Source organism: Myxine glutinosa, chromosome 9 (assembly GCF_964187855.1).
Source record: "Myxine glutinosa chromosome 9, kmMyxGlut1.1, whole genome shotgun sequence".
NCBI classification, from domain to species: domain Eukaryota; kingdom Metazoa; phylum Chordata; class Myxini; order Myxiniformes; family Myxinidae; genus Myxine; species Myxine glutinosa.
Window position 1 is genome coordinate 51,947,366 of NC_136269.1, and position 25,032 is coordinate 51,972,397.

Sequence of the window (25,032 nt, forward strand, 5' to 3'; positions counted from 1 at the left end):
TGACCCACTCCCCCAGTGTGTGACCCACTCCCCCAGTGTGTGACCCACTCCCCCAGTGTGTGACCCACTCCCCCAGTGTGTGACCCACTCCCCCAGTGTGTGACCCACTCCCCCAGTGTGTGACCCACTCCCCCCCGCATGTGACCCACTCCCCCCAGCGTGTGACCCACTCCCCCCAGCGTGTAACCCACTCCCCCAGGGTGTGACCCACTCCCCCAGTGTGTGACCCACTCACCCACTCCCACCGTGTGTGACCCACTCCCCCCGTGTGGGCTTTATGGCAGAGTGGCCAGACGGAAGCCTCTCCTCAGTGAAAGACACATGAAAGCCCGCTTGGAGTTTGCAAAAAAGCACGTAAAGGACTTTCAGACTGTGAGAAACAAGATTCTGTGGGCTTTCATGTGTCTTTCACTGAGGAGAGGCTTCCGTCTGGCCACTCTGCCATAAAGCCCAGATCGGTGGAGTGTTGCAGTGATAGTTGTCCTTCTGGACGTTTCTCCCATCTCCATACAGGATCTCTGGAGCTCAGCCAGAGTGACCATCGGGTTCTTGGTCACCTCTCTTACCAAGGCGCTTCTCCCCCGATTGCTCAATTTGGCCGGGCGGCCAGCTCTAGGAAGAGTCCTGGTTGTTCCAAACTTCTTCCATTTACGAATTATGGAGGCCACTGTGCTCTTGGGAACCTTCAATGCAGCAGAATTTTTTTTGTCGGCTTCCCCAGATCTGTGCCTCGACACAATCCTGTCTGAGCTCTGCAGGCAGTTCCTTCGACCTCATGGCTTGGTTTTAACTCTGATATGCATTGTCAGCTGTGAGACCTTATATAGACAGGTGTGTGCCTTTCCAAATCACGTCCAATCAATTGAATTTACCACAGGTGGACTCCAATCAAGGTGTAGAAACATCTCAAAGATAATCGAGAGAAATGGGAGGCACCTGAGCTAAATTTCAAGTGTCATAGCAAAGGGTATGAATACTTATGTCAATGTGATATTTCAGTTTTTTCTTTTTAATAAATTTGCAAAACTTTCTAAAATCCTGTTTTCTCTTTGTCATTAAGGGGTGTTGAGTGTAGATTGAAGAGGGAAAAAATGAATTTAAACGATTTCAGCATAAGGCTGCAACATAACAAAATGTGAAAAAAGTGAAGGGGTCTGAATACTTTCTGAATGCACTGCAAATGAAGATGTCCAAATGTCACACACGTCCATGCCTGTGGGATTCCCACAGGTGACCCCACTAGTATCTAATAATATAAATAAAATTTGTCGTCTGTCCGTCTGTATGTTTGTGTTTTTGCTGGGCCGCCAACCATCACATTTAGCACACAGACCAAGTCAGACCCAGGGATTGCCCTCAGGGTATTTTTATCCATCACCTCAACCTTTAAAGGCCACTTTGCCCTCTTTTTTATTTATATACAATATCATTGGCTAGCAACTATCACGTGACACAAAACATTGGCGAAGGCCAGCATATCTAATAAGCCAAGATGTGTCTTCCACCATTGGCTGGTCAGCTAACCTGACTCCACCCACAATTATAACCTAACTAAATAATATGTTCGGCATTTTCGTACTGTGGTAAACCGAAGTCATCTGCTACAGTAAGTGGTGTACATTATTCATAATCGCTATGCCTTCCGTATGTTTTCCCTTCATCGTAAAGCAAGCATGAGCCCGTATATATCCATATATGGTGGGCTTCATGGCCATTAAGAAGGCACCAGCACGTATAGGCCTCAGCCTTTTGGCCTTCAGGCCTCCAGCGAGGTTTATGATTATACACTGCCTGGGTTTTTTTTTTCCCGGGAGCAACTGTTTTCCATCGACAAACATCTCCTCCACCTCTAAAACTACATGTCCGTTGCACAGAAGCTCCACAGCCTCAACTTTGGTGCCCTTATGCGATCACAATCGGAGATTTTTAATCAAGAAGATATTTGGTGACGGGAACTATTTAATTTTAGGTCTCGCGTTTTGGTGGAGGGTGATGAGAACACCCGTCAAACTTGGCCAGAAAGCTGTTAATTACGAATGCAAATTTTAATATAACACTCTCCATGTTCACCCCCCACTTCTGACCCTCCCCATCTTGCACGGCTGTTCCTTGAGACATCGAGCTCTTTTTGACTATCTTATTCTGTGAGGAGACTATTTTATGAGCTATCTTATTCTGGGCACAATTTCTGAAGAACCACCTTTAGAGGCCATTTTTCCCGGCAGAGCAGGGGTTGGCCTTTTTCGGGCACCGTGGTCCCCTTTTTGAAGCAATGTTTTATGGCCGGATGCCCTTCCTGCCACCAACCCTGTTAGTCGCCTCTTGCGACACACAGGGAATTACCAGTGAACTGGTACTCAATTTGCCGACCTCGGAAGGATGACTGGCTGAGTTACCAGTGCGTGGCTGAGTGGCTGAGTTACCCCCTGGTGTTAATTCAGCGATGACCGGGATTCAAACCCAGGATCCTAGGATCCCAAGCCGGCACCCTAACCGCTAAGCCAACACCAGGCTATACAATTTCTGATGGAATGAATGAATATAAAACTGCTGTTACAAAGCAAAGCCAGCAGGGGGCGATATATAAAGGATTCCTATGGTGAGCTCTTCTAGTGTATGTAAGAGGGCTCGTAGCAACTTTTAATAAGACTAACCCTTTGGATCATTACCAATGCCCAATGCATCGCGTAACATAGTATATTGTATAAGTAAATGGCAGATCAAGTAAATAAGATCTGCGGAGGTTATTCGCTAGATTAAAGGATGTAACAGGGATGTGACAAGCGAAAGTCTCTTCCTGAATCTTGATTGGCGTGGGTAATTACCATTTGCTTCCCATTTTACTTTTGCGGTGCCCAATGTGTAGTGAGTGAATGAATGAATGAATGAATGATCGTTTTAAGGCCATTTTCCCCGCTAGAACGGGGGTTAGCCTTGCGGGCCCCATGACAATCACGGTTCCCTGTTTGAGGCAATGGTTTTTTTTTAATGGCCAGATGCCCTTCCTGACGCCAACCCTGGGTCGCCTCTTACGATGCGCAGGGATACGTGGTGGTGTGGAGAACCATAAAGAGAAGCTATGGCATGTGCACACAAATGAATGAGCGCACCTGTATGCAGACACGGCATGGTACGGTGTTTCCTCGTATCCAATGGGACAGAAGTAATGATTCTCGCAGTGGTACACGAACGCGTAGGAATCATCACGCAGGCCTGCCGACAGCTTCCCTCGTGCACTCTCCGCTGTAAATACAGAACAAGACATTAATAAACAAGACAATTGTGGGTGATCCACTCCCCTCTCGCTACCAATGAATTCACTGCACTTTGCATCACTCACTTGACCGGCACCTCTTCACTACTACACTCACGATGCTTGTTATTATCAAACATTTCCTTTCTTCACACCACTGACACTCGACTTTCTGCCATTCTGCTATAAACTCTACACCAGGGGTTTCAAAAGTGCGGCCCATGCGACTCTGTGATGGACAAAGTCATTGTCTGCGGCCTGGCCTTCCAACGTCTCAAATCCGTTTTTCCGATATTCTCTTGGACTGAAAGACGGGCATTATAGGATGTAATGGACATTAAAACAACAACAAACTAGGGCATTGCTAGTCTGTTATTTGCTTGCGAGATGTCATCATAACACGATGCTAGAACTGTAGAATACAGAGTCAACCATTAAACATCACGAGCACATTCTCTGTATACCTATTTAGTTATAGCCGGACATAATTTCGACCATTCACGGTTTTTGAACCGAGCTAAGAGTCATTGCTTGCATCCATGTGGGTGGTTAACGTGCTCCCCAAAGTACGAGAGTGACATTCCAGTCCCATGATCCTCATGTTGAAAGGATGGAACAGCCTTTAATGTTTGGATCGAGGAACATACACAGAAAAAGTGCCATTGAGTGGAAGAGGTGATACGGGAGAAAGTATTGCACATCCATGAACATTTTTCATGAGGCATACGGGAAGAAGAATATTCTGTCTCCATAACGTCAAGTTTGTCGAGAAAGCAGCATCAGCAGACCATGTTGCTGCAGAGTACTACCCGCTGCAGCTCAAGAAACATATCGAGAAGGGATTTAGGCCGGAGCAAGTCTTTTACGCTGACGAGACGGGATTATTCTGGAAGAGGATGCCATTCCGTACCTTCCTGTTCAAGCAAGACTGAAATGTCATTTTACATTTGAAAGTAAAAGTCTTATGATTTTATTATCATGGCACAAATCCTACATGGCACGAACGTGCTAAAGCAGTATGGCAGGGTCAAAAAGTCAAATACCAAAATATGCAATTACAGGCATGTTTTTAAACATTCTTCAATGAAGCTTTGTATATACAATCAACATTTGGGTGGATTGATTGATTGATTGGGATTGATTGAGGAAGGATGAAAGTGACTGGTTGAGGAGAGTGATGGAAATGAATGTAGAAGGAAGTAGAGGACGGGGAAGACCGAGAAAGACTTGGCTAAAGATGGTGGAAGAAGAAATGCGGGCAAGGGGGTTAACAAGGAGAGATGCAGAAAATATGGCAAAATGGAGAAGATTGTCATGGGGACCGCAAGGGTAACCCCCACTCTATCAGGGAAAATGGCCTTAAAATGCATGTTGTTGTGTTGTTTGTATTGGGGTGGACGCACAAAATATGTAACGTTTTTTGGATTTGATACACGGTTCATGCCCTAAGGGGCATGGGTCACAGGGATTCCCCTAAGGGTCACAGGGATTAAAAAAAATAAAAATAATATTCAACAAAAATTTAACTCAAAACTTGATATTGGGTCATTCCTGGTGGAACTTTTTGCCATCTTTCAACTTTGCTTTAAGTGGGAAGCATGGGGATTTGTGATGGTGCCCCCTCTCCATCCCCTTCTCCTCCCTCACTCTGCCCCCCCCCCCCCCCACACACACTGAAGGGAAAACTTATAGGGATGGCATGGCGATTGTGAATATGCCGTTTTTGACGTTGCATAGCAGTAATCACCAACATAGCACACAGCGGCAGTAGTATAGAAAGTGTGGGTGGAATCAGGTGAATTGTCCAACCATTGAGTAGAACCCAGATGCAAGCACACACGGACGAACTTCTATTATAGTATATATTGTTACGGTTTTTAGAACCTTCACTAGTAAATTTTAGTAAATGTGTCCCTTATCAATGTTCCCCTGTAAATATCCCCATCAATTGGCTGGTTAAAGATCGCACCCTAGTTAGTCCATGAACCACACGTAGCGAACCATAGCAACTCTTCGTAGTTATTTCATTATTATGTGTTTCAGTTAAGGATCTGTTCCCAGTAGTTGAATCTGCGTTGCATTAATCAAATAAGATAGGCTCCATTCCGTCCAGTTTGCTCTCCCTCTCCAAATTGTGGTACTTCGTTTGCCAGCAGCGTTCGCCGCCATTACGCATGCGGTCAAGCCGGAGAAGAAGGGGGGCGGAGCGCCGAGACCGAGGTGTGGCCCTTTCGGCGAGCCAACCAGGGCTGAGATGAGCTCGGTGGCGGGCGTGGTTTCGGAGGAGCGCGTAGTGATCTTGGCTCGCGTTATAAAAGAGCACGCGAAGAGCCCTTTGACGGACTTCTTTCGACGGGCTCCTTTTGGAAGAACTGCGCGGGGACGTCTCTGGCGAAAGAACCATATGGCGGCGCTCTTGAACAGGACTCGCGTGCACACGGCAGTGGCGAAAGAACTCTACGGCGGCACTCATTGCAAAGGCGTTATAAGAGAACCTTGGAGAGGGTGCGTTTGGCAAAGCCATTCATTTATTACATACGGAGCATCCCAGTCCCCCCGCTATACGTAATGTCCGCCCGCGGTTGAACGATACGCGCGAAGCTGCCTGCCGGGTTTTCGCCCGCGGGACCGGAGCCTGGACCCCATCGCCTGGACCATCCACCTGGACCTTCCACCCTACCAGCTACAATCCCCGTGTGAGTGTGTATGTTTGTCTGGGGTCGTAGAGCAAGACTGCTTAAGGCTGCCCTGTGTATCTTCTTCTTCTTCTTCTTCTTCTTCTTCTTCTGTATATTGCTTTCGTTTCTTCCTTGGTTTCTTTGGTTTTGTAAATAATTAATAAATGTCTGTTATTTCTTACCCTTTTGGTTTCATTCTTCCCCGATCGCTTTAGTCTTTTACCTGATTGAATACCTGTGGCACGATTTGGCCAACGCTCGGAATTGGGTTTAGTCAATCGATAACGGCTCGAACCGCGGATTGCTAAACCGCTCGGCAAATACCATCTTGTCCGTGGTTCGAGCGGTACTCGTCTCCCTGTTTTGCGGAGGGATTGGTAAAGGTATTCGGGAGAACACCTTGACCAATAACCCTGATCAATTCCACCCCGCAAAAGAGCGTTACAGGTACCAGGACCAGAGACGGCCAGCTTAACAGGCCAAGGGGATTAACCCCCCCCCCCCCCCCCTTGCTAAGGGGAGCGCCGTCTCTGAGATCCGTAACAATATTAAAAGAACATTGGCAGACAATGGACAAATCAACACGTCATTCTTATGCATGGGTACATATGGGAAAACTAAACAGACAAACTTAAAACAACAAACACATAAAACATACATGAATGTAAGCTAAGCATTAGAGGCTGTTCTCATTGCAGAGCTTGAAAACAAAGAAAACAGGATACTGTTAATCTAATATACAAAGAAGAAAGTTTGTTTGTGTGTTTGTTTATGCATTCAGACCCTGCAGGAACCTTTGCAACCAAATTTTGCAAGGCCTCCTTTTTCATCCAGAGGAATATCGTGGGCTTTGTTTGGATAAAAAATGTAAAAATATGTTTTAAATCAGATAATTGGCCTTCAGGCCTCAATCGGCCCTTGTGCTAATACAATGACTGTTTTTTTCCTGGGAGTGATCGAGTACAGTACCTGTTTCCCCGGGAGTACGGTTGCGTCCATGTGGTTTGTACAATAAGTATGAGGAACCTCGGACGTTGAAGTAATCGCCAATCTGCCTGAACCACCTGCACAGAACAATGGTGGGATGGAAAGAGACATAAACGAAACCAACTTTAAAAAACAAGAACCACAGCCTGAAATTATCTATCTATAATTCCAGTAATCTCTGTGTGTATGTTTGTATGTTTGTATGTTTGTATGTTTGTATGTCTGTGACCGCTGTTTCTCGACAACCACGGGTCCGATATACTTTAAACTTGCCAGGTATATTGCTGGGGACCCGAGGATGTGCCTTTTCAAGGTTTCATATTAATCGGACAAGTAGTTACCGAGCTATGTCCAAAAAACGATTCAACCAATCAGAGAGCAGCGAGCTATCACGTGTGCCGAACGTGGCGAACAGACTCTGCCTCGGACGGCACATTTGAGAGCGTATTCATTTATTTCACGTTGGAAAACTATGTTGCCGTTAAACTATGTTTTAAAACTAATTAAAACTACTATCTATAATTCCACGGGTCCGATAAAAAACACCGTACTCGCAAGCCGTTCGCTTTGGACCAAACCATTTCATGTAAATAGAGGGGGGGGATATAATTTTAGATATATATATAGTACGGGCATGCCCTAGTATAAAGAAATTCCAGCAAAGTAACACACACAAAAAAAAAAAAATCCATATTTTTTGATTCCGAAAAAACACAAAAACGAATACCACTGAGCCCATTATGGTTGTGTCAGTGCTCGAACGCCATATTGTTTGCCATTCATTATGGAAAACAGGAGAGGAGACATAAAGTTGGATTTGTTGTCGTTGCAGCAAGGAATTTGTGGTTGAAATAATGTCCATAATAATAATAATTAAATAATGGCTTTTGCTTATTTCTCAAATAAATGACTAATATGGGAGGGAATTGTGCACGTAACATCAGGTGGAAGCCTTTGCTCTGTTGATACAATCAATGGCAAATGGAGGCGAAACATCAAATCAATCAACAATCATACAGTAAGTATCATGAGAGTTAACTATAAATCGACCTGATCCTCAACTATCAGAGAGAAACAAAAAATGGATTCTGATGCAAAAAACTGAGACAGCTGTGCGGAATGGCCGAGGTTCAGATCTGGATTAAGGGGCATTAAAACCATGGTAAATGTACCGCAAGAGCGTTGTGTTTCCGGTGAAGGGTCCAAATCGGATGTTGTCATACGGTGGTTGGAATCCCAGGATTGCCAGACCCTGCTCCTGTGTGATGGCGGGTAAGCTGTTTCATATACATGAACACACACAAGTGCATAGACGTTTTAATCATCATCTGAGCAGCATCATTGTTATAACTCATTCAATTAACCTTACACTACAGTATATATAAAAATAGGGTTCGACAGGATGGTGCAAAGCTCTGGGTTCGAGTCCAGTCTGATCTGGTCTGGGTCTAGTCTGGGTTTGATTCCTGACCAACTATAAATTGTGATTGGAGCTTCACAGGTAAGGAGTTGCAACATCCTGTACCTCAGATAGAGGTTAAGCTGAGTGTCCTGTTTAGATAGAAGTTGCTAGTGTTAGTTGGTGGACGTGAAATATCCCATGGCGTCCTTCACTAAGATTAGGCAAGTTATCTCTGGCATTGTGAACAAATTCCAAACTCCTGCCACCTTCAGACACGTGGCAGACTTTGTCAGCCGTTCTGTGAGACTTCGAATTGAATTTTTTTCCCTGGCCAACACCACAAGGTGGGAGTAATTGGGGCCATGAAAGAAGCTGCAGTAGTAGTAGTAGTACCAGTTAGCAAAATATCTTAGACAGGAGAAGTATGAACTGATCCTATGCCTCATCTCCACTGGCAGAGCTGCGGCGCAATTAGTGTACAATAAATGTTATACACACATACATAGAGAATTTCCTTGTGGGAGGGGAAGGTTGTGTCCTTATTGCTAAAGCTGGCTATCCCCAGCAGGTGTGCAAAATCTGGTGGAGATTGGTCAAGGGGTGTGGAATTGTATAGAAATCAAAGAAAGGCACACACACACATACACACACAAAGAATATATATATATATATATATATATGTCGATGTGCTGTACATGTGTATTTGCATACCTGCCAGCACCCAGCGTGCTGTAGAGGAAATTCCAGCACGAGACGACAGAAGATAGGCCACATGATCGTCGGTACTGTGGTCGACTTATACAGTACCTGCAGGGAGGATAAAACGTGCTGCTTTTGATCAATCCATCAGGACTACTGCTCATTTTAACACTCAAGGCCCATATACACAACTCAGGGATTGAAGGACTGACCAGCATGCTGAGTTTTCCTCCAACAGTAGGAAAATCACAACAAGTCAACATTTCTGGCCCTTGATTGGAAAAAAAATCACTTTCTCTTTAGCTTTGAGTTACATCGGGATCCTGACTAAGATGGTAGTTAAGATCACTTTGCAATTGGCACGACTTGCCAGCGCCGCAGATCCAGCACTTTCCGCTGTCGAACTTCTTCCGGTGAGATGACGTGTTGGGGTTTATGGCACGTGGTTACACTTCCTGCATCCATAATGGCTGCCATTATCGACGGACGGTCGTTGTCCAAGCAATCTGTTGCAACACAGAAATTAATTTCACAAAGACAGAAAAATGTATTGTAGAGTTAATTAACAATGATAGTTTGGTGATCACAGCTCAACAACTTTATTATGTATCATATTTATTCGTATGCGGCCTGTGGCTGCTTGGCCTGCATCATTTTCTGGGGGCGCGTCTGTGCCCCCTTACCAGCTAGCCGGTACTCATTTTGCCGACCCCGGAAGGATGACAGGCCTAGTCGACCCACCTGGTGTTAATTCAACGGCATGACAGGGAGCATTGAACTCAAGACCCTGGGATCTTAAGCCAGCCACCTTAACCGTTAAGCCACCACCAGGCTCACTTTATTGTAATACTGATAAACATCAGCGTAGTATTTCTGATGAAGAAAGGAAGTACAAAATGCATTTACGTTTAAGGATGAATGAAAAAAAGAAGAAAGACGTCATGCAGAGCACGGTACTTGCAGCAAAATCCACCCCTCTCCCCCAAATAAACGTTGCCATGGATACATCAAATGGTCCATTTCATTAAGATTAAAATTGACCATCTTAATCAAAGCTCGGGTCAATCGGATTAAAATCGATGATTTTTCAGATGAAAATTGATATTATAAGTTTGACCTTGAGTTGACCTTTGACCCTTTGACCTCAAAAATAGTTGGTTTCCCAATTTGGTGATTCAATATGCAAATGCTGTTCAATTTTCAAGTCAATCAGATGAAAAATGCCAATTTTAGACATCTGACCTCAAGATGACCTTTGACCTCAAAATAAATAGGCTTCTTCCTTATGACCAACTCTATCATCTGGTGAAGTTTCGTGAAGGTCGGTTTAAGATTGTGACTTGTAGGCGATTGACAGACAGACAAACTGACAGAATAACACACAAGACCAACAATATACTTGAAAAATCCTCGATTTTGCAAGTAGAAAATAGCATGAAGATAAAATGATAACTAACTCAAAGCTTTACCAGATATCGTTCTTCGTCGAATCCTGTGCTTCGGTCTAACCCAAGGTGACGTGTCCACCACCCAGGCCACACCTTTCGGTCTCACCTTCACACCCCACGCTCGCCCGTCGCCCAAAGTATATTGTGAGGGTGATAGTGATGCCGGAGCCTCAGTTAGCTCGTTTGACTCCTCGGTCACTTCACTCTCCCCGTAAGGCCGAGTTAAGGCAATGAGGGGTGCACAGGGCTGCAAAAGTTCCACCAGCGAGTGTCGAGGTGGTGGCAGTGGAACGTTAGACAGATCAATATCTCTTGGTGCCGTAGTTGGTGACTGCAGTCCCAGTCCAACAAGGAAGGCCCGAGACCTCATGCAGCAGGCTCTTGACTTGGTAATTGAGACTAGGAAAGGTGGCTAGAAAGAAATACAAGAGGGGTTATAATCATGTAGCTTTATGAATACAACATCAAATAAAGTCAATATATTAAAAACTAGAACGACACTCTTCGACAACACGACGTCGATCTATATGCCTCCGCCCACATTATTACATCATTATAATACTTGTACCAAGTTTGATTTAAATCCATTCAGCTGTTCTCAATTTATCACATTTTACCTGACATGACCTCTGACCTTTGACCTCTTGACCCCAAATTTAATCAGTTCATGTTTACATCATTATAATACTTGTACCACGTTTTAATTTAAATCCCTTCAGCTGTTCACAAGTTATCACATTTCTATCTGACATGACCTCTGACCTTTTACCTCTTGACCCCAAAGTCGAATCAGTTAATCTTTACATCATTATACATACCTGTACTAAGTTGGAATTAGATCACTTCAGCCATTATGAAGTTATAGACCTATTACAGACTTTGACCTTTGACCTCTTGACCGCAAAGTCGAATCAGTTAATCTTTCCATCATTCTACATAATTGTACCAAACTAGGTCAGAATCCCATCACTGGTTCTCAAGTTATCGTGGTAACAGGATTTTTACCTAACATGACCTCTGACTTTTGGCCTTTGACCTGGTGACCCCAAAATCTAATCAGTTCACCTTTACCTCATTATACATACCTGCACCAAGTTTGAATAAGATCCCTTTAGCCGTTCTCAAGTTATCGCAGTAACGAAAACCTATCATGGACGGACAGACGGACAGCCAGACGGACAACCTGAAAACATAATGACTCCTGCGACTTCGTCAACGGAGGCATAAGAGTGTATGTTATCTCTTACAACAAGCATAAGGAACATTTATCCAATTAAGATTTACAAAGTTTTTGTACATTTCAAATCCAGTCAAGGGCCCATGTATGCTTTTCAGAGCATCTGGTTGCTCACAGCAGTCATAAACATTTCTGGAATTGAAGCAACAGTGGAAAGGCCGATTAGGGTTAAGGCACAAATTTGAAAGTTGTTCATGGTACAGGCACCCAACCAATGGCAATTTTTTGACTTTTAAGATCCACCAGCAATAGGTGGAACACCCAACAACGTCTCTCCAGAGAACGGCCCACTCATTGATCCAACGCGCTGCCAGCAAAGCACCAGCATTGACGGTTTCTATAATTGGGTCGGGAATGAAATCGAGTGTAGTCAATTCAAAAGTAAGTATGCAGTAAGTATGCAGTAAGTATGCAGTAAGTATGCTACCTCTGAGCTATCCTGCCAGGCATTGATTTACCCCGCACGCGAAGCGAAAAGCGGGGTTGAGCAATTGGTTCACTTTAATCTGTCTGTCGGTCTGTCCACAGACGTCGGCCTATGATCGAGGAACAACTTAATTTCAATTGAAGATTACATTTTTGTACACTGCCGAAGATGAACCGGAACGTGAATTGAAACATGAACCAGCAGTTTAGCAGTACTTTGACTCTGTATGGCAAACCGTACAGATGAAATCTCGTCCTCATCGCGCGTGCGGAGAGGAGCGAGGTTTTTTTTGTTTTTTTTTTACTCTATCTGGCAGTCAAACTAAATTGAAAATCATTACAAACAGGAAACTTACTGTTTTTAAGGACGACATAAAGGACAGAAACACCAGGCACGAATAACTAATGTAACGTGTTCAATAAGGTGGTGTAAAAGACGCTGAATCAATGGTGGTAAACTTCTGAAAAAGGTTTGTTTTGTTTATTTTCTACAACATTTAAAACATTTATTTTATTTCAATTTAACTATGTACTCGAGTACTATCACACCAATCACCTTCTCGTCACTTCCAAACCTCCAGTTTACCAGTATTTGGACAAAATATTACACCATTTTACGCAATCTCCACCAATCAAATTTTCCAATCGCTGTCTCAGCTTTGGGGCATATCAATATTCAAAAACAAAATGGCGGCTCATCGGTAATATAGATTGTGCTCGGAAAGGCAAAAACAAGACCTTAAAAGACCCTTCACATGACCTTTTTCGCAAGAGTGTGGGAGGTAAGGTGTTCTACGAGTTCTCTAGTTAGCTCACCTGGAACAAAGTTCAGGGGAACTTAATCGATGGTCCGTCCGTTCGTCCATCCGTAAACACTTGCAACTTCTTCTTCAAAACCGCTGAAGGGATTGTGTTTGGATTGTGACCAAACTTGGCACAAATTCTATTTGTTGTGTTGTGACTAAAGTTTGTTCTTGGCATCAAAAAAGTCGGGGCCTAAGGGGGTTTACCGGGGATCAAAGTGGGTCCAGGTTTGACCCCCCAAAATAGGTATTTGCTTTCTTCTCTGAAACTACACACACGATTTTGATGAAACTTCACCACAACCTTCATCACCCGTGACGTATCAAGGCATTAGAAAAATTTGGGTCTGACGAGTAATACGGGGTTGTGGGAGGGGGGGGGGGGGATTGCCCCCCAAAATAGGTATTTTTTACTTGCAAAATCGAAGATTTTAAAAGTATATATTGGTCAGTTGCGTTTGTGGTTCTGTCTGTCTGTTTGTCTGTCGGCCTACAGGTCACAATTTTCAACCGATCTTCATGAAACTTCACCAAATGGTAGAGTTGGTCAAAAGCAAGAAGCCTATTGTCTTTGGGTTCAAAAGGTCAAAAGGTCAACATAGGCCAAAGGTCACCAACTTTGCTAAATTTCTAAAATCCTCATTTTTCATCCGATTGACTTGAAATTTGAAGAGGACTTGCATATCTGGTCACTGAATTCAACCACCAAGTATTTTTGAGGTCAACATAAGCCAAAAGGTCAACATAGGCCAAATTTCTAAAATCCTCAATTTTCATCCAATTGACTTAAAATTTGAAGAGGACTTGCATATCTTGTCACTGAATTCAACCACCAAGTATTTTTGAGGTCAACATAGGCCAAAAGGTCAACATAGGCCAAATTTCTAAAATCCTCTTTTCATCGAATTGACTTGAAATTTGAAGAGGATTTGCATATCTGGTCACCGAATTCAACCACCAAGTATTCATGAGGTCAACATATGCCAAAAGGTCAACATAGGCCAAATTTCTAAAATCCTCAATTTTCATCAAATTGACTTGAAATTTGAAGAGGACTTGCAAATCTGGTCACTGACTTCAACCACCAAGTATTTTTGAGGTCAACATAGGCCAAGTTTCAAAAATCCTCAATTTTCATCCGATTGACATGAAAATTGAACAGCATTTGCACATCGAGTTACTAAATAGGGAAACCATCTATTTTTGAGCTCAAAAGGTCAAAGGTCAACTCAAGGTCAACCTTCCAAAATCATCATTTTTCATCTGAAAAATCATCACTTTTCTTCCTATTGACCCGAGCTTTGATCAAGACTGTCAATTTTAATCATGATAAAATGGACAATTTGCTGTATCAATGGAATTTTTTTTATTGTGGGGGGGGGGGGGGGTGGATTTTGCAAATATCGTGCTCCGCATGACGTCTTCTTGATTGTTTGTTTGCTTGTTTAAAGTCTTATGATTATGTTAGTATGATTCTACATGCTGCCCTGTCTTCTAGAAACCATTGAAATTTGTTTACAACACCTCTAGGCAATGCAGTATACTGTTTATTCTACCAGGTGAGCGCCAGGGGTATTGTCCCTATGTTTTTTTTTTAAGTCATCTATCTGTCCAACTCCAAGATGTAATGTAGAACGTCGTCAACATTTTCACCTTGACTTGACCTGATTCAAGCGCCATGATTTCTCTTTTTTCCTATGTTATCTTAACCATGCTACGCAGCATAAGGCCCAATCCACAGCTCTCCACCTTTCCTATATTGGGGTAGATGTTGTGTTTCTTCCAAAATAATTCCAGCTTATATTAGTTCCATATTGACCGTTTGCTTCCATTTGGTTCTTTGTCTACATAATAAATTATTTTCTGTTGTATTTTCCTCCTCCATTCTTTCAATACAGTCCAAACCATTTCAGTCTAGATTTACATATTGTCACACTCATTTATTCTCGTCTTTCTTTTTTGATACCAGCATTTCTTCTAAAATTATCACATTTTGCATTCAGCATGTTTCTCACGTGCATTTCAAAAGAATACAGTTACCACCACCACCGAAGATGGATGGAAGTTATGTTTTCACTCCTATCTGTTTGTCTTTGAGCAGGGTATCTCAAAAAGGTGTAGACGGATTCCGACTAATCCGTCCACATCTTGGTGGAGAGGTTGGATGTGTGACAAGGAAGAATTGATTCAATTTTGGTGAAGATCCGGATTCGGATCCGGTTAGTGGAATTTCTAAAGTGAATCCTCACCATTGATAGGGCTAAAAACCCATATATAGCTCGATATCTCAAAGTTCTGGATGGATTTGTACGAAACTTGGTGGACAGTTTGTGTGTATGTGACAAAGACTAATCGATTCGATTTTGGTGATGATCTGAATATGGATTTGGATACGAGAGTTATTGAATTTTTAAGTGATTATTCACCATTGAGAGATCGGGCGAAAAGCGATATATAACATGATATTTAAAAAAAGTTGTGGACGAGTTTTGACTAAACTTGGTGGATGAGTTGGTTTGGTGACAAGAACAAGCGATCAGATTTAAATTGGTTCAGGTCCGAATCCAGATCTGGCCTATCAGTGGGATACAAACCTAACTGTTCAGCCTTGCGGAGCTATGCGCTCTACCGAGTGCCGTTCTAGTCCCTTCTGTCCTGACAAGTGCCCAAGTCCTTGCTGATGAGAAACATCCCCATAACATCATGCTGCCACCACCCATGCTTCACAGAAAGGATGGTGTTCTTTGGGTGATGTGCTGATGAAGCAATTTGATGGAGAATTTGGGTGTATCTCAAGGACGAAATGATTAGATTTTGGTGAAGATCCAGATAAGGATCCAGATACTTTTTTTCAGTGAATTTTTGAATTTTCTGAATTTCAGCTACCCAACTGATTAAGGACCTGAATTTTTGTAAGTGATTCTTCTCCATTGAGTGATGGAGCTAAAACTGATATATAACATACGATATTTCAAAAAGTTGTCGAGGATTATCACAAAACTTGGTGGATCAGTTGGGTAGGTGAAAATAACAAGCCAATTTTATTCTGGTTCAGATCCGAATCCAGATCTGACCCATCAGTGAGATACAAAACGTAAACTGTTCAGTGTTCAGTCTGGTGGAGGTATGCGCTCTACCGAGTGCTGTTCTAGTCTTCTCTATTGTGGTCTTGATCTTATTTTTTTGCAAAATTCTCCAGAACACTTTAGATTATTCCATGAAAATCTTTACAGTCTTGTCTACTTATTTTGTTCACATATTATTGGTAGTACTAAAATTGTGTTAAAATAATTAGTTTGTAATAAGGACATTATGAGTTTGGCATGTTTCTAGCAGACGGTCACCATCGTTATTCATCGTTCCTATTTGAACAAACCCTCCCCACAATTGTCTGTCCATACCTACTTTAGTATTAAAATCACTCAGGCCAAATCATGACATGTTACACTATTTAATAGTTTTAAATCTCTGATTAAATGTATCTTCATTCCAACATCGGAGGTCTCAGTTCATTTACGAATCCCATCTTCAATCTGCACCAAATTAATCTTTCATTTTACATTCAAAACTTTTGTGAAATCTCAGTTCATTTTTACTTCGAGCTATTGCTACACATTTGTCATGACTTACCTCTGATTTTCCTGAGTGTACGCTCCGATTTACTATACTCTGTTACAGAGCGTCAGTTCTGCCGAAGCAGTTTCTTGACCTGGGGTCATGCTGGGTGGTTTGCTATCCCTCTCCCAGCTGTACTTAGGGCAGGAATTTTGAATTTGTTCATAGTGCCGGCGATGGCTCACCTACTCTTCGGAAGGACACCGTGGGATCTTTAAGATCCATCAACTAATGCCGGGAGATTGGACATCAGTTTAATGTCCATCCCAGGGGCGGCACACACATTGATGAATCACCCTGCCTGTGAACACCAGGATGACAGTTTATAGCTGGGAAGCGATCCCAGGCTAAACAGCTTACAGGGGAATGTGCGTACCTCTAGGGCCTAGGCCATCTTGTCAGCCCTTTTCCTGAGTGTATGAACAGTTAAATATCGATCAAAGGTTTCCCTTTTCCCAGCCACCTCACTTCACCAATACCAGTACTAGTTATCCGATCCCCACAACAAATAAACGTACAAGACAGGCACGACAAGGAAATGCAATAAATAATGAATTTAATGAAAATAAATGCCAGGATAACAAAAATGAAAGGCAAGGTAAAATGTAATTCCTAAATGAGGGACCCTCCATACGGACTCATATGCAGGCACAGGGAATGATAAAATAAAGATAAACTGTGGTGTGGTGCATTGGCAAATACACCGCCTGCGTCCTTCACCGGTCGTGGAACCGCACAAGGTGGCACGCAGACAGACCCGCGGAGCGACGGCCAAACTCCCTCCTCCTCTGATCGTCACAATCCACCGGGCTCCACCACTCGCTTTACTAGCACGCACCGCTCCACGCGCAGCCGCCTCCGCCAAGGGCACAGGGAGAGAGAGCAAAATGGGTTCGCCTTCCACGCAGCCAGGAGCAGAGAGAGTGCAAATGCGACCGGCTGAAACCAACCAGGGACAGAAAGACACACAATGCTCGTACCCAGAGCCCAGACCAGGAGAGAGAGAAAATGGCGGTGCATTCCCTTTTTGCTCTGACTGTCTCGAATGTTCTCTCTGACGTCACCCGTGCTCCAATCACCGAGCACCGTCGAATCATCCCAACCAATCGTCCTTCGGGGCGTGGTATCATGGCCACACTTGGCGCCCATCGAGAAGTTTCGGCTGGGTGGTGTCGTAGTGTCTGGGTACCGTCAGCGATTATGTTATTTTAATCATGGGCCGGTCGCATGGCTAGCCGAGTGTGCTTTATGAGAACAAAGGGAAAAATCACAAGGGCAATTACACACTAGGAATTTATCCATAGGCCCTAACTAATTAGCATAGCTCCACCCCTCACATGGAGACACATAACGCTTACACAGACCTCCGGTCCTAACTTAAATACATCGAGGTGGCTTCACGGAATACGGAGCATGCCTTGCCTACGCAATTCTACCTCGACTATGGTATTTCATTACCTACCCCCATACACGTAACAATACTTTATAGATGTACTCACCTTCTAATTGTACATACTTTATAGATGTACTCACCTTCCATTTGCACATACTTTATAGATGCATTGGTTGAAAAAAGATAACGTGTACTACTGGCTACCACTAGATGGCGCTTGCTGTCTGCGTTAGCACATTCTGTGCAGCCAGACTCAAATGCAATACAATGCCCTCTGCATGAATGAATGAATGATCGTTTTGAGGCCATTTTTCCCTGCTAGAGCGGGGGTTAGCCAATAATGCCCTCTGCCCTCTACGAGGGTATAAATACATATCCCATAGTAATACTAATAATAATAGACATATTCAATCGATGGTGTCACCCAAAGATCGGTATCCACAGAGCATGTGTAATAGGGATTGATAAAGGTAAAAGGTACACTGAATACACTAAAATGATGAACAAGTACAAGGTGGGACAAACCGTCTGGGTTATATTAATTATTATGCATGAATTTGGATATATATGAGATTTGGGTTCATGGATGAAATTGCATTGTAATTGTATACATAATACATGACACAGATGAAGATTCGTGCCCATATTCCCATATGACAATGCTTCGTTCAAAGACGAGGCAACGAAGGATCGCAAATGGGGAAATAAATGAAGACCCACCGCAAGTCGCCGACTTCGATTCCGTCACAAGGAGCTGGCCTGACCATGACCTCACAATCACAATGAGTGGAGGAGGAGGCCTGGGGCTTCGTGATCGATTGTTTAAGTGCTCAAGCTTAATTGTTTTAACGATGCTCGTTAATTAAACACTTTATGTTATGTGATATTGAGTAAAAAAAATTATCTCGTAAATCAAAACATTACCACCTATGCAAACGCTACTAAGCTTATACACCGCTCTTTCGGACAGCTGCTTTACCACCACATTTATAACTCGACCAAAGAAAAGGAAAAAGAAATTAACAAAGAAGAAAAGAAAGCAAACGTATAAAGATAACGCGTGAAGATGAGAAAGGATCTCTTAGAGGGTAATTAGGAAACATATACCGTAATAATATATGGCAATAATTTTAAATAGTTGTTATTTGTGAAAATGTACTTCAGATCCTGAAATATGATCGTGATGATTGTAATATCTGCCGCTATAATTGCATATGCGAGAGCAACTCTCCTAGATTGTTGTAAATGTCTCTTTAAACGTCAACAACAACACAATATGTCTGGGAGGAGTAAAGGGGAGGAGAAGTGGGTGTGGCTTCACGTGTTTGGGAAGACGTCACGTTCGTGACTGGAAATGAGGCTCCGCCTATGGCTATCAACGGTCTATATACTGTAGCGATATTGAGTGTTACTGCATTTACCTCGCTTTGTGTGTAGTTTGGTAGCGCTGTGTTGGAGGTGAGAGTGTTCAGTGCGGTGACCCTGGGTCTTTGGAACATTCATTCCGTGAATCCTTGCTGCGTTGAGAACGAAGCACGTGATCGTGCGTGAGTAACAGCGTGCCTCGATGAGTGCTAACGTGATGACTTTTACATTCACATATGTCGTTGTACATGACATGGTACATAGCTATTGTACACGGGTTTAAGTCCACGGTGCATGTACATAATGCTGTGTCTAAAGTTTAATGCCGGACATATGGTTTAATTCCAGAATACATGTACATAGGGATTGAATACAATACATGGTGCACGTACAAGTTTAATCCGATGGTACGTAATTGATAAATAAGCAGATACCAGACTTTTAACGGTAAATGGAGAAGGAAACATTGCTTAGTTATCTCCACCACCGGAGGTGGACGGATCGGTCATGTTTTCACCACTGTCTGTTTACCTGTCTGTCTGTGAGCAGGATATCTCAAAGCTGCGGCCGGATTCGGACCAAACCTGCTGGACAGGTTGGGTATGTGACAAGGACGAATCGATTTGATATCGGTGAAGATCTGGATCCGAATACGAGAAATTTTATTTTTTAAATTTCTTCAGTGATTCTTCACCATTGAGAGATGAGGCCAAAAACGACACATAGCATGATATTTTAAAAAGTTGTGGATGAGATGTGACAAATCTTGGTGGATGGTTTGGGTAGGTGGCGTGGACCAATTGATTCGATTTTTGGTGAAGATCGGCATCCGGTTTCAGATACTAGAATTTAAGTGATTCTTCATCATTGCGAGATGGAACCAAAAATGACGCATACCATATTTCAAGAAGTTGTGGACGAATTATGAGTTATGACAAAATATATGGTAGATGAATAGGAAAGGTCACAAAGGATTAATTAAATTTTGGTTCAGGTCCTGATCTCGATCTGGCCTATCGGTGGGATACAAAATATAAACTATTCAGTCTGGCAGAGGTGCGTGCTCCACCGAGTCCCATTCTACTTTGTTTTGTGTTACATATATAGAGAGGAACTTACATTGGTAATGTGGATCTCTGGTAAGTTTAAATGTTATGCTTTTATTGTTTTCATGACTTTTTATGGTTTCATCGCTCATTACTGTGCAGGGATTGACCAAAAGAACGTCCCTGATCTGGAGAGGAAATTGGGATACATTGGGACACTCCCTCCAGCAGCTATTCTTGTCCAAAACTAGGACGGCACTCAGTAGAGAGCATACCTCAACCTGGTTGGCCATATCACTCGATGGTGAAGAATCACTTAGAAAATTATACTAGCTGGATCCGGATCCAGGTCTTCACCAAAATTGAATCGATTCTTCCTTGTCACACACACAACCTGTCCAACAAGTTTCGTCCAAATCCATCCATAATTTTTTGAGATATCCTGCTATGTATCGTTTTTGGCCCGATCTCCAAATGGTGAAGGATCGCTTAACCAATTAAATAATTCTCATATCCGAATCAACATTCAGATCTTCACCAAAATCTAATCGAATCGTCCTTGTCAGACGCCCAACCTGTCCACCAAGTTTCATCCAAATCCGTCCCCAACCTTTTGAGATATCCTGCTATGTATCGTTTTTGTCCATATCTCCCAATGGCGAGGAATCACTTAAAAATATATAGTATCAGCATCCGAATCCGGATCTTCACCAAAATGTAATCATTTCGTCCTTATCACATGCGCTACATTTCTGTCAAATTTCGTCCGAATCCATCCACAACATTTTGAGATATTTTGTTCACAAACGGACGGACAAACAAACAGACAGACAGGTGTGAAAACATAACCTCCATCCACCTTTGGTGGCGGAGGTAATTATGTAATTTTAATGCCAGCAGTGCATATTGCCACTTGGATCATAATTTTGCAAGTGCCAGTGCTTTGGCACTTGTATCATTAACAACACATTGGAATTGAATGTCTTTAGCCAAGAATGGCTTCTGGAGAGGATGTACCAACGCACGCTAGTTTCCCCTACTTGGCCATGCATCCATCTACACATCGTAGTGTGAACCACCCAAAGGCTGTAGTTGTATGTACCACTTGGCACTTGCTACTTCCTTGGCCATGCTCACTTTTGTGCTGTCTGCTTTGGGTTCATGGCCAACAACAACAACAACAACATGCATTTTAAGGCCATTTTCCCTGCTAGAGCGGGGGTTAGCCTTGCGGTTCCCATGACAATCTTCTCCATTTTGCCCTATTTTCTGCATCTCTTCTTGTTAACCCCCTTGCCCGCATTTCTTCTTACACCATTTTAGCCAAGTCTTTCTCGGTCTTCCCCGTCCTCTACTTCCTTCTGCATTCATTTCCATCACTCTTCTCAACCAGTCACTTTCATCCTTCCTCAACACATGACCAAGCCATCTCAACCTGTTCCTCTTCACAGCATCAATCACAGGCTCTATTCCCATCATCTTTCGCAATTCATCATTTGTCTTCCTCTCTCAACGATACTCTGCACATCCACCGAACCATTCGCATTTCCACTCTTTCCAGCCTTCGTTGCTGCTCTACGTTCATTACCCATGTCTCGCTCCCATAAATCATAACACTTCTCACACATGCAGCATACACCTTTCCCTTCAGCTTCAACGACACTCCCCTCATCATCAGCACGCCACTCAGTTCCCGAAATTTCTTCCATGCACATCTCACTCTTGCAACCGTTGCCGAGTCTGATCCACCTTCTCCATTCAGCATGTCTCCGAGGTAGCAAAATGTTTTCACACCTTCCAGCTTCACGCCGTCTCCAAGATCCAACTCAACATTTCCTCCATCTGCAGCTCCCTCTGTGCACACCTTACATTTGAATGTAGCTGCCACACAGGTTAATGACGCTCTCAGACCACGACATTTTTAATGAACCCACTCAGCGCACATTGTACATTTAATGGAGTTCACTCCGGCACCCTTCCTGCACACAGCACACGGCCACTTCCCAGTTCTTTCCACCTCACCACATGCTTTACCATTTGCCATCACCTTCGTCTTTCCTATATTCACCTTCAGACCTTTTGTCTCCATACATTCCTTCAACTTGTTCATCTTTTCCTTCAGTCCATCCATACTTTCCGCAATCAACACCAGATCATGTGCATACAACAACTCCCACGGTAAACCCTCCTTTACGTTCTGAGCCAGCACTTCCATCACAGCTACAAATAGTAGTAGACTTAGTACCGACCCCTGATGCACTCCCACCTTCACCTCAAACTCACCACTGTTCCCGTCCTTCGTCCTTACAGCTGTGCGCGCTCTTTTGTACATTGCCATCACCACTCTGATCAACCATTCCTCCACTCCTAACTTCCTCAATGCCCATGTCAATACTTCACGTGGAACCCTATCTAATGCTTTCCCCAGATCAACAAACCCAAGAAACAACTTCTTCCTCTTCTCCATGTACTTCTCCTGCAACTGCCTCACAATAAAGAGCGTGTCTGTCATTCCTCTTCCTGGCATAAATCCAAACTGCATTTCATCGATCTTCACCTTCTTCCTTATCCTCCTCTCCAACACCCTTTCCAATACCTTCATTCCATGCTCCAATATCATTATCGCTCGGTACGAGCCACACTCCAGAGGGTCACCTTTCCCCTTGTATAGAGGGACGAGGGTACTCAGTTCCCAATGCACTGGAATGCGGCCTTCTTTCAACACCAGATTACAGAATTACATTCTCGTCACACCCCAACTTCCTGCTGCCTTCAACATATCTCCCACAACTCCCGTCGGCCCTCCCGCTTTTCTACTCTTCATTGCTTTTATCGCTTCCTCAACTTCCTTCTCAGTTATCTTCTCTGCCGGTCCTAAAACTGGGTTACTCTCTATGTTGCCATCCCATTCATTCTCTGTATTCAACAGCATTTCCATATATCTTTTCCATCTTCCTTTAATTCAGTCTGGGTCCACAACGATTTGTCCCACTTCATCCTTCAAGCAACTCACCCCCATCACATCGCACCTCTCTTTCGCTATCTGCTTTGCAATCCTGAATACCGCTCTCTGACCCTCTTCCGAATCCAAGCTTTCTCTGAACATTTTCCTACATGCCTCCTGCGCCTTTGCTACCTCTTTCTTTGCAGCCTTCTTGGCTACATTATAACTTTTATGCTCTGCTTTTTCTGCTCCCGTACCCTTCGCCTTCTGCCACTCCTTGAACTTCTTCCTCTTCTCGTCAATCCTCTTTCCAACTTCCTCATCCCACCACCATGTTTCTGAGTACCTCGGTGGTCCTTTTGTCCATCCACATACCTCACCAACGGCTCCCAACAGACTATCTTTCATTGACATCCAACCACGTTCAAGCTCAACCACATCATCCTCTACCCTACTCAGCCTCTCTTTTAATGCATTCCTTACTGTCACCTCTTTCAACCTCCACACCTTCATTCTCGGTTGGTAATTCACCCGCCGAGCTCTCCTCGCACCTTTCACCTTTATATCGCAAACAACCAAGTGGTGCTGTGAAACAGCCTCCTCCCCTGGGATCACCTTTGTGTCCCGGAGGTGCCCCCTATCTCGCCTACGCACCATCAGGTAGTCAACGGTTGTCGTCGTCCCACCGGACGTGTATGTAACAAGCTTATTATCCTCTTTCTGGAACTAAGTATTACAAATCAACAAATCAGCTCCATCAGCAAACTCCAAAATCCTTTCACCTTCTGCATTTCTCACACCATATCTGTAACCCCCATGAACTCCCTCAAAACCGTCCCTACTCCTTCCCACGTGTCCATTTAGGTCTCCTCCTACCACAACAACTTCCTCATCTTTCACGTTTTCCATCAGCTTCTCTATCGCACACCAGATCCTGTCCTTCTCTTCATCGCTCCGACCAACCTGCGGAGCATATCCCGAGATGACGTTCACCAAGGGCTTTCCAATCATCATTTTCACCACCATCAACCTATCACTCACTCTCGTCATACTCACCACACTGTCTACAAACTCCTCAGAAAACAGGACACCAACACCATTCACACCTTCTGGGCACCCTTGCCCCACAAACTTGTATTTCTGTCCCTGGCTACCCTTCACCATTCTCACACCACTTCCCTTCCATCTCGTCTCTTGCACACAACATATGTCCACTCTTCTTCTGATCATTACTTCCACCACTTCTCCTGATCTCCCTGTCATTGTCCCTACATTCCATGTCCCAAACCTCAGAAACCGATCTCCACTTCCGGCTGTACCCTGCCCATTTGTAGTTGTAATTGTCATGGTTCTCTTTTTGAGGCAATGTTTTTATGGCCGGATGCCCTTCCTGACGCCAACCCTCTTCGCCTCTTACGACATGCAGGGATACGGTGTACCTATTCTAACCAGGGTACACACCGGGTTCATGGCCAACTCCATTTAAATTCTAAACCTTAGTCATGATACTTTACAGGAAAAGCATTCTATCAAAGAATTACCTAATTATTTTGTAGAAAGTGTGAGCTGGCTGTCCTGTTTGCTTGCATTCATTTGCTTGACTTTATTCCCCCATGGTACCTTTTGAAAAGAGTATGCCATTGTAGGTCCTGCTTTACTCTACTGATGGCAGTTTCGGCCCCATAACCCATACATGTCCATCCCCACCTTCCAAAAATGATTCAACCAGGACCCAG

General features: G+C 43.6%; 2 protein-coding genes across 8 annotated transcripts in view; one reads left to right on the forward strand and one right to left on the reverse strand.

Annotated features, from left to right (window-relative positions):
- BIVM (basic, immunoglobulin-like variable motif containing) overlaps nt 1–18,754 on the reverse strand; it is a 42,266-nt gene extending 23,512 nt beyond the window's left edge. Inside the window, exons 1-8 of one of the 3 annotated variants that reach the window (XM_068129146.2) lie at nt 18,662–18,735; nt 11,765–11,836; nt 10,489–10,879; nt 9,390–9,525; nt 9,032–9,127; nt 8,091–8,195; nt 6,901–6,995; nt 3,111–3,243 (exon numbers count right to left, since the gene is read on the reverse strand). In XM_068129146.2, the coding sequence (XP_067985247.2) occupies nt 3,111–3,243; nt 6,901–6,995; nt 8,091–8,195; nt 9,032–9,127; nt 9,390–9,525; nt 10,489–10,837 (914 nt within the window). In that variant the 5' untranslated portion in view covers nt 10,838–10,879; nt 11,765–11,836; nt 18,662–18,735. Of the gene's footprint in view, nt 1–3,110; nt 3,244–6,900; nt 6,996–8,090; nt 8,196–9,031; nt 9,128–9,389; nt 9,526–10,488; nt 10,880–11,764; nt 11,837–17,268; nt 17,387–18,661 lie in introns of those variants that run through there. The other 2 variants (XM_068129144.2, XM_068129145.2) reach the window with 2 other exon arrangements.
- A 489-nt stretch (nt 18,755–19,243) lies between these two features.
- The window catches only part of LOC137435390 (glia-derived nexin), a 46,431-nt gene continuing 40,642 nt past the window's right edge, over nt 19,244–25,032 (forward strand). The window contains exons 1-2 of one of the 5 annotated variants that reach the window (XM_068129142.2): nt 19,295–19,488; nt 19,856–19,906. The gene's annotated coding sequence lies outside the window, so the exon portion shown is untranslated. Of the gene's footprint in view, nt 19,489–19,855; nt 19,907–25,032 lie in introns of all 5 variants that reach the window. The other 4 variants (XM_068129140.2, XM_068129141.2, XM_068129143.2 and 1 more) reach the window with 4 other exon arrangements.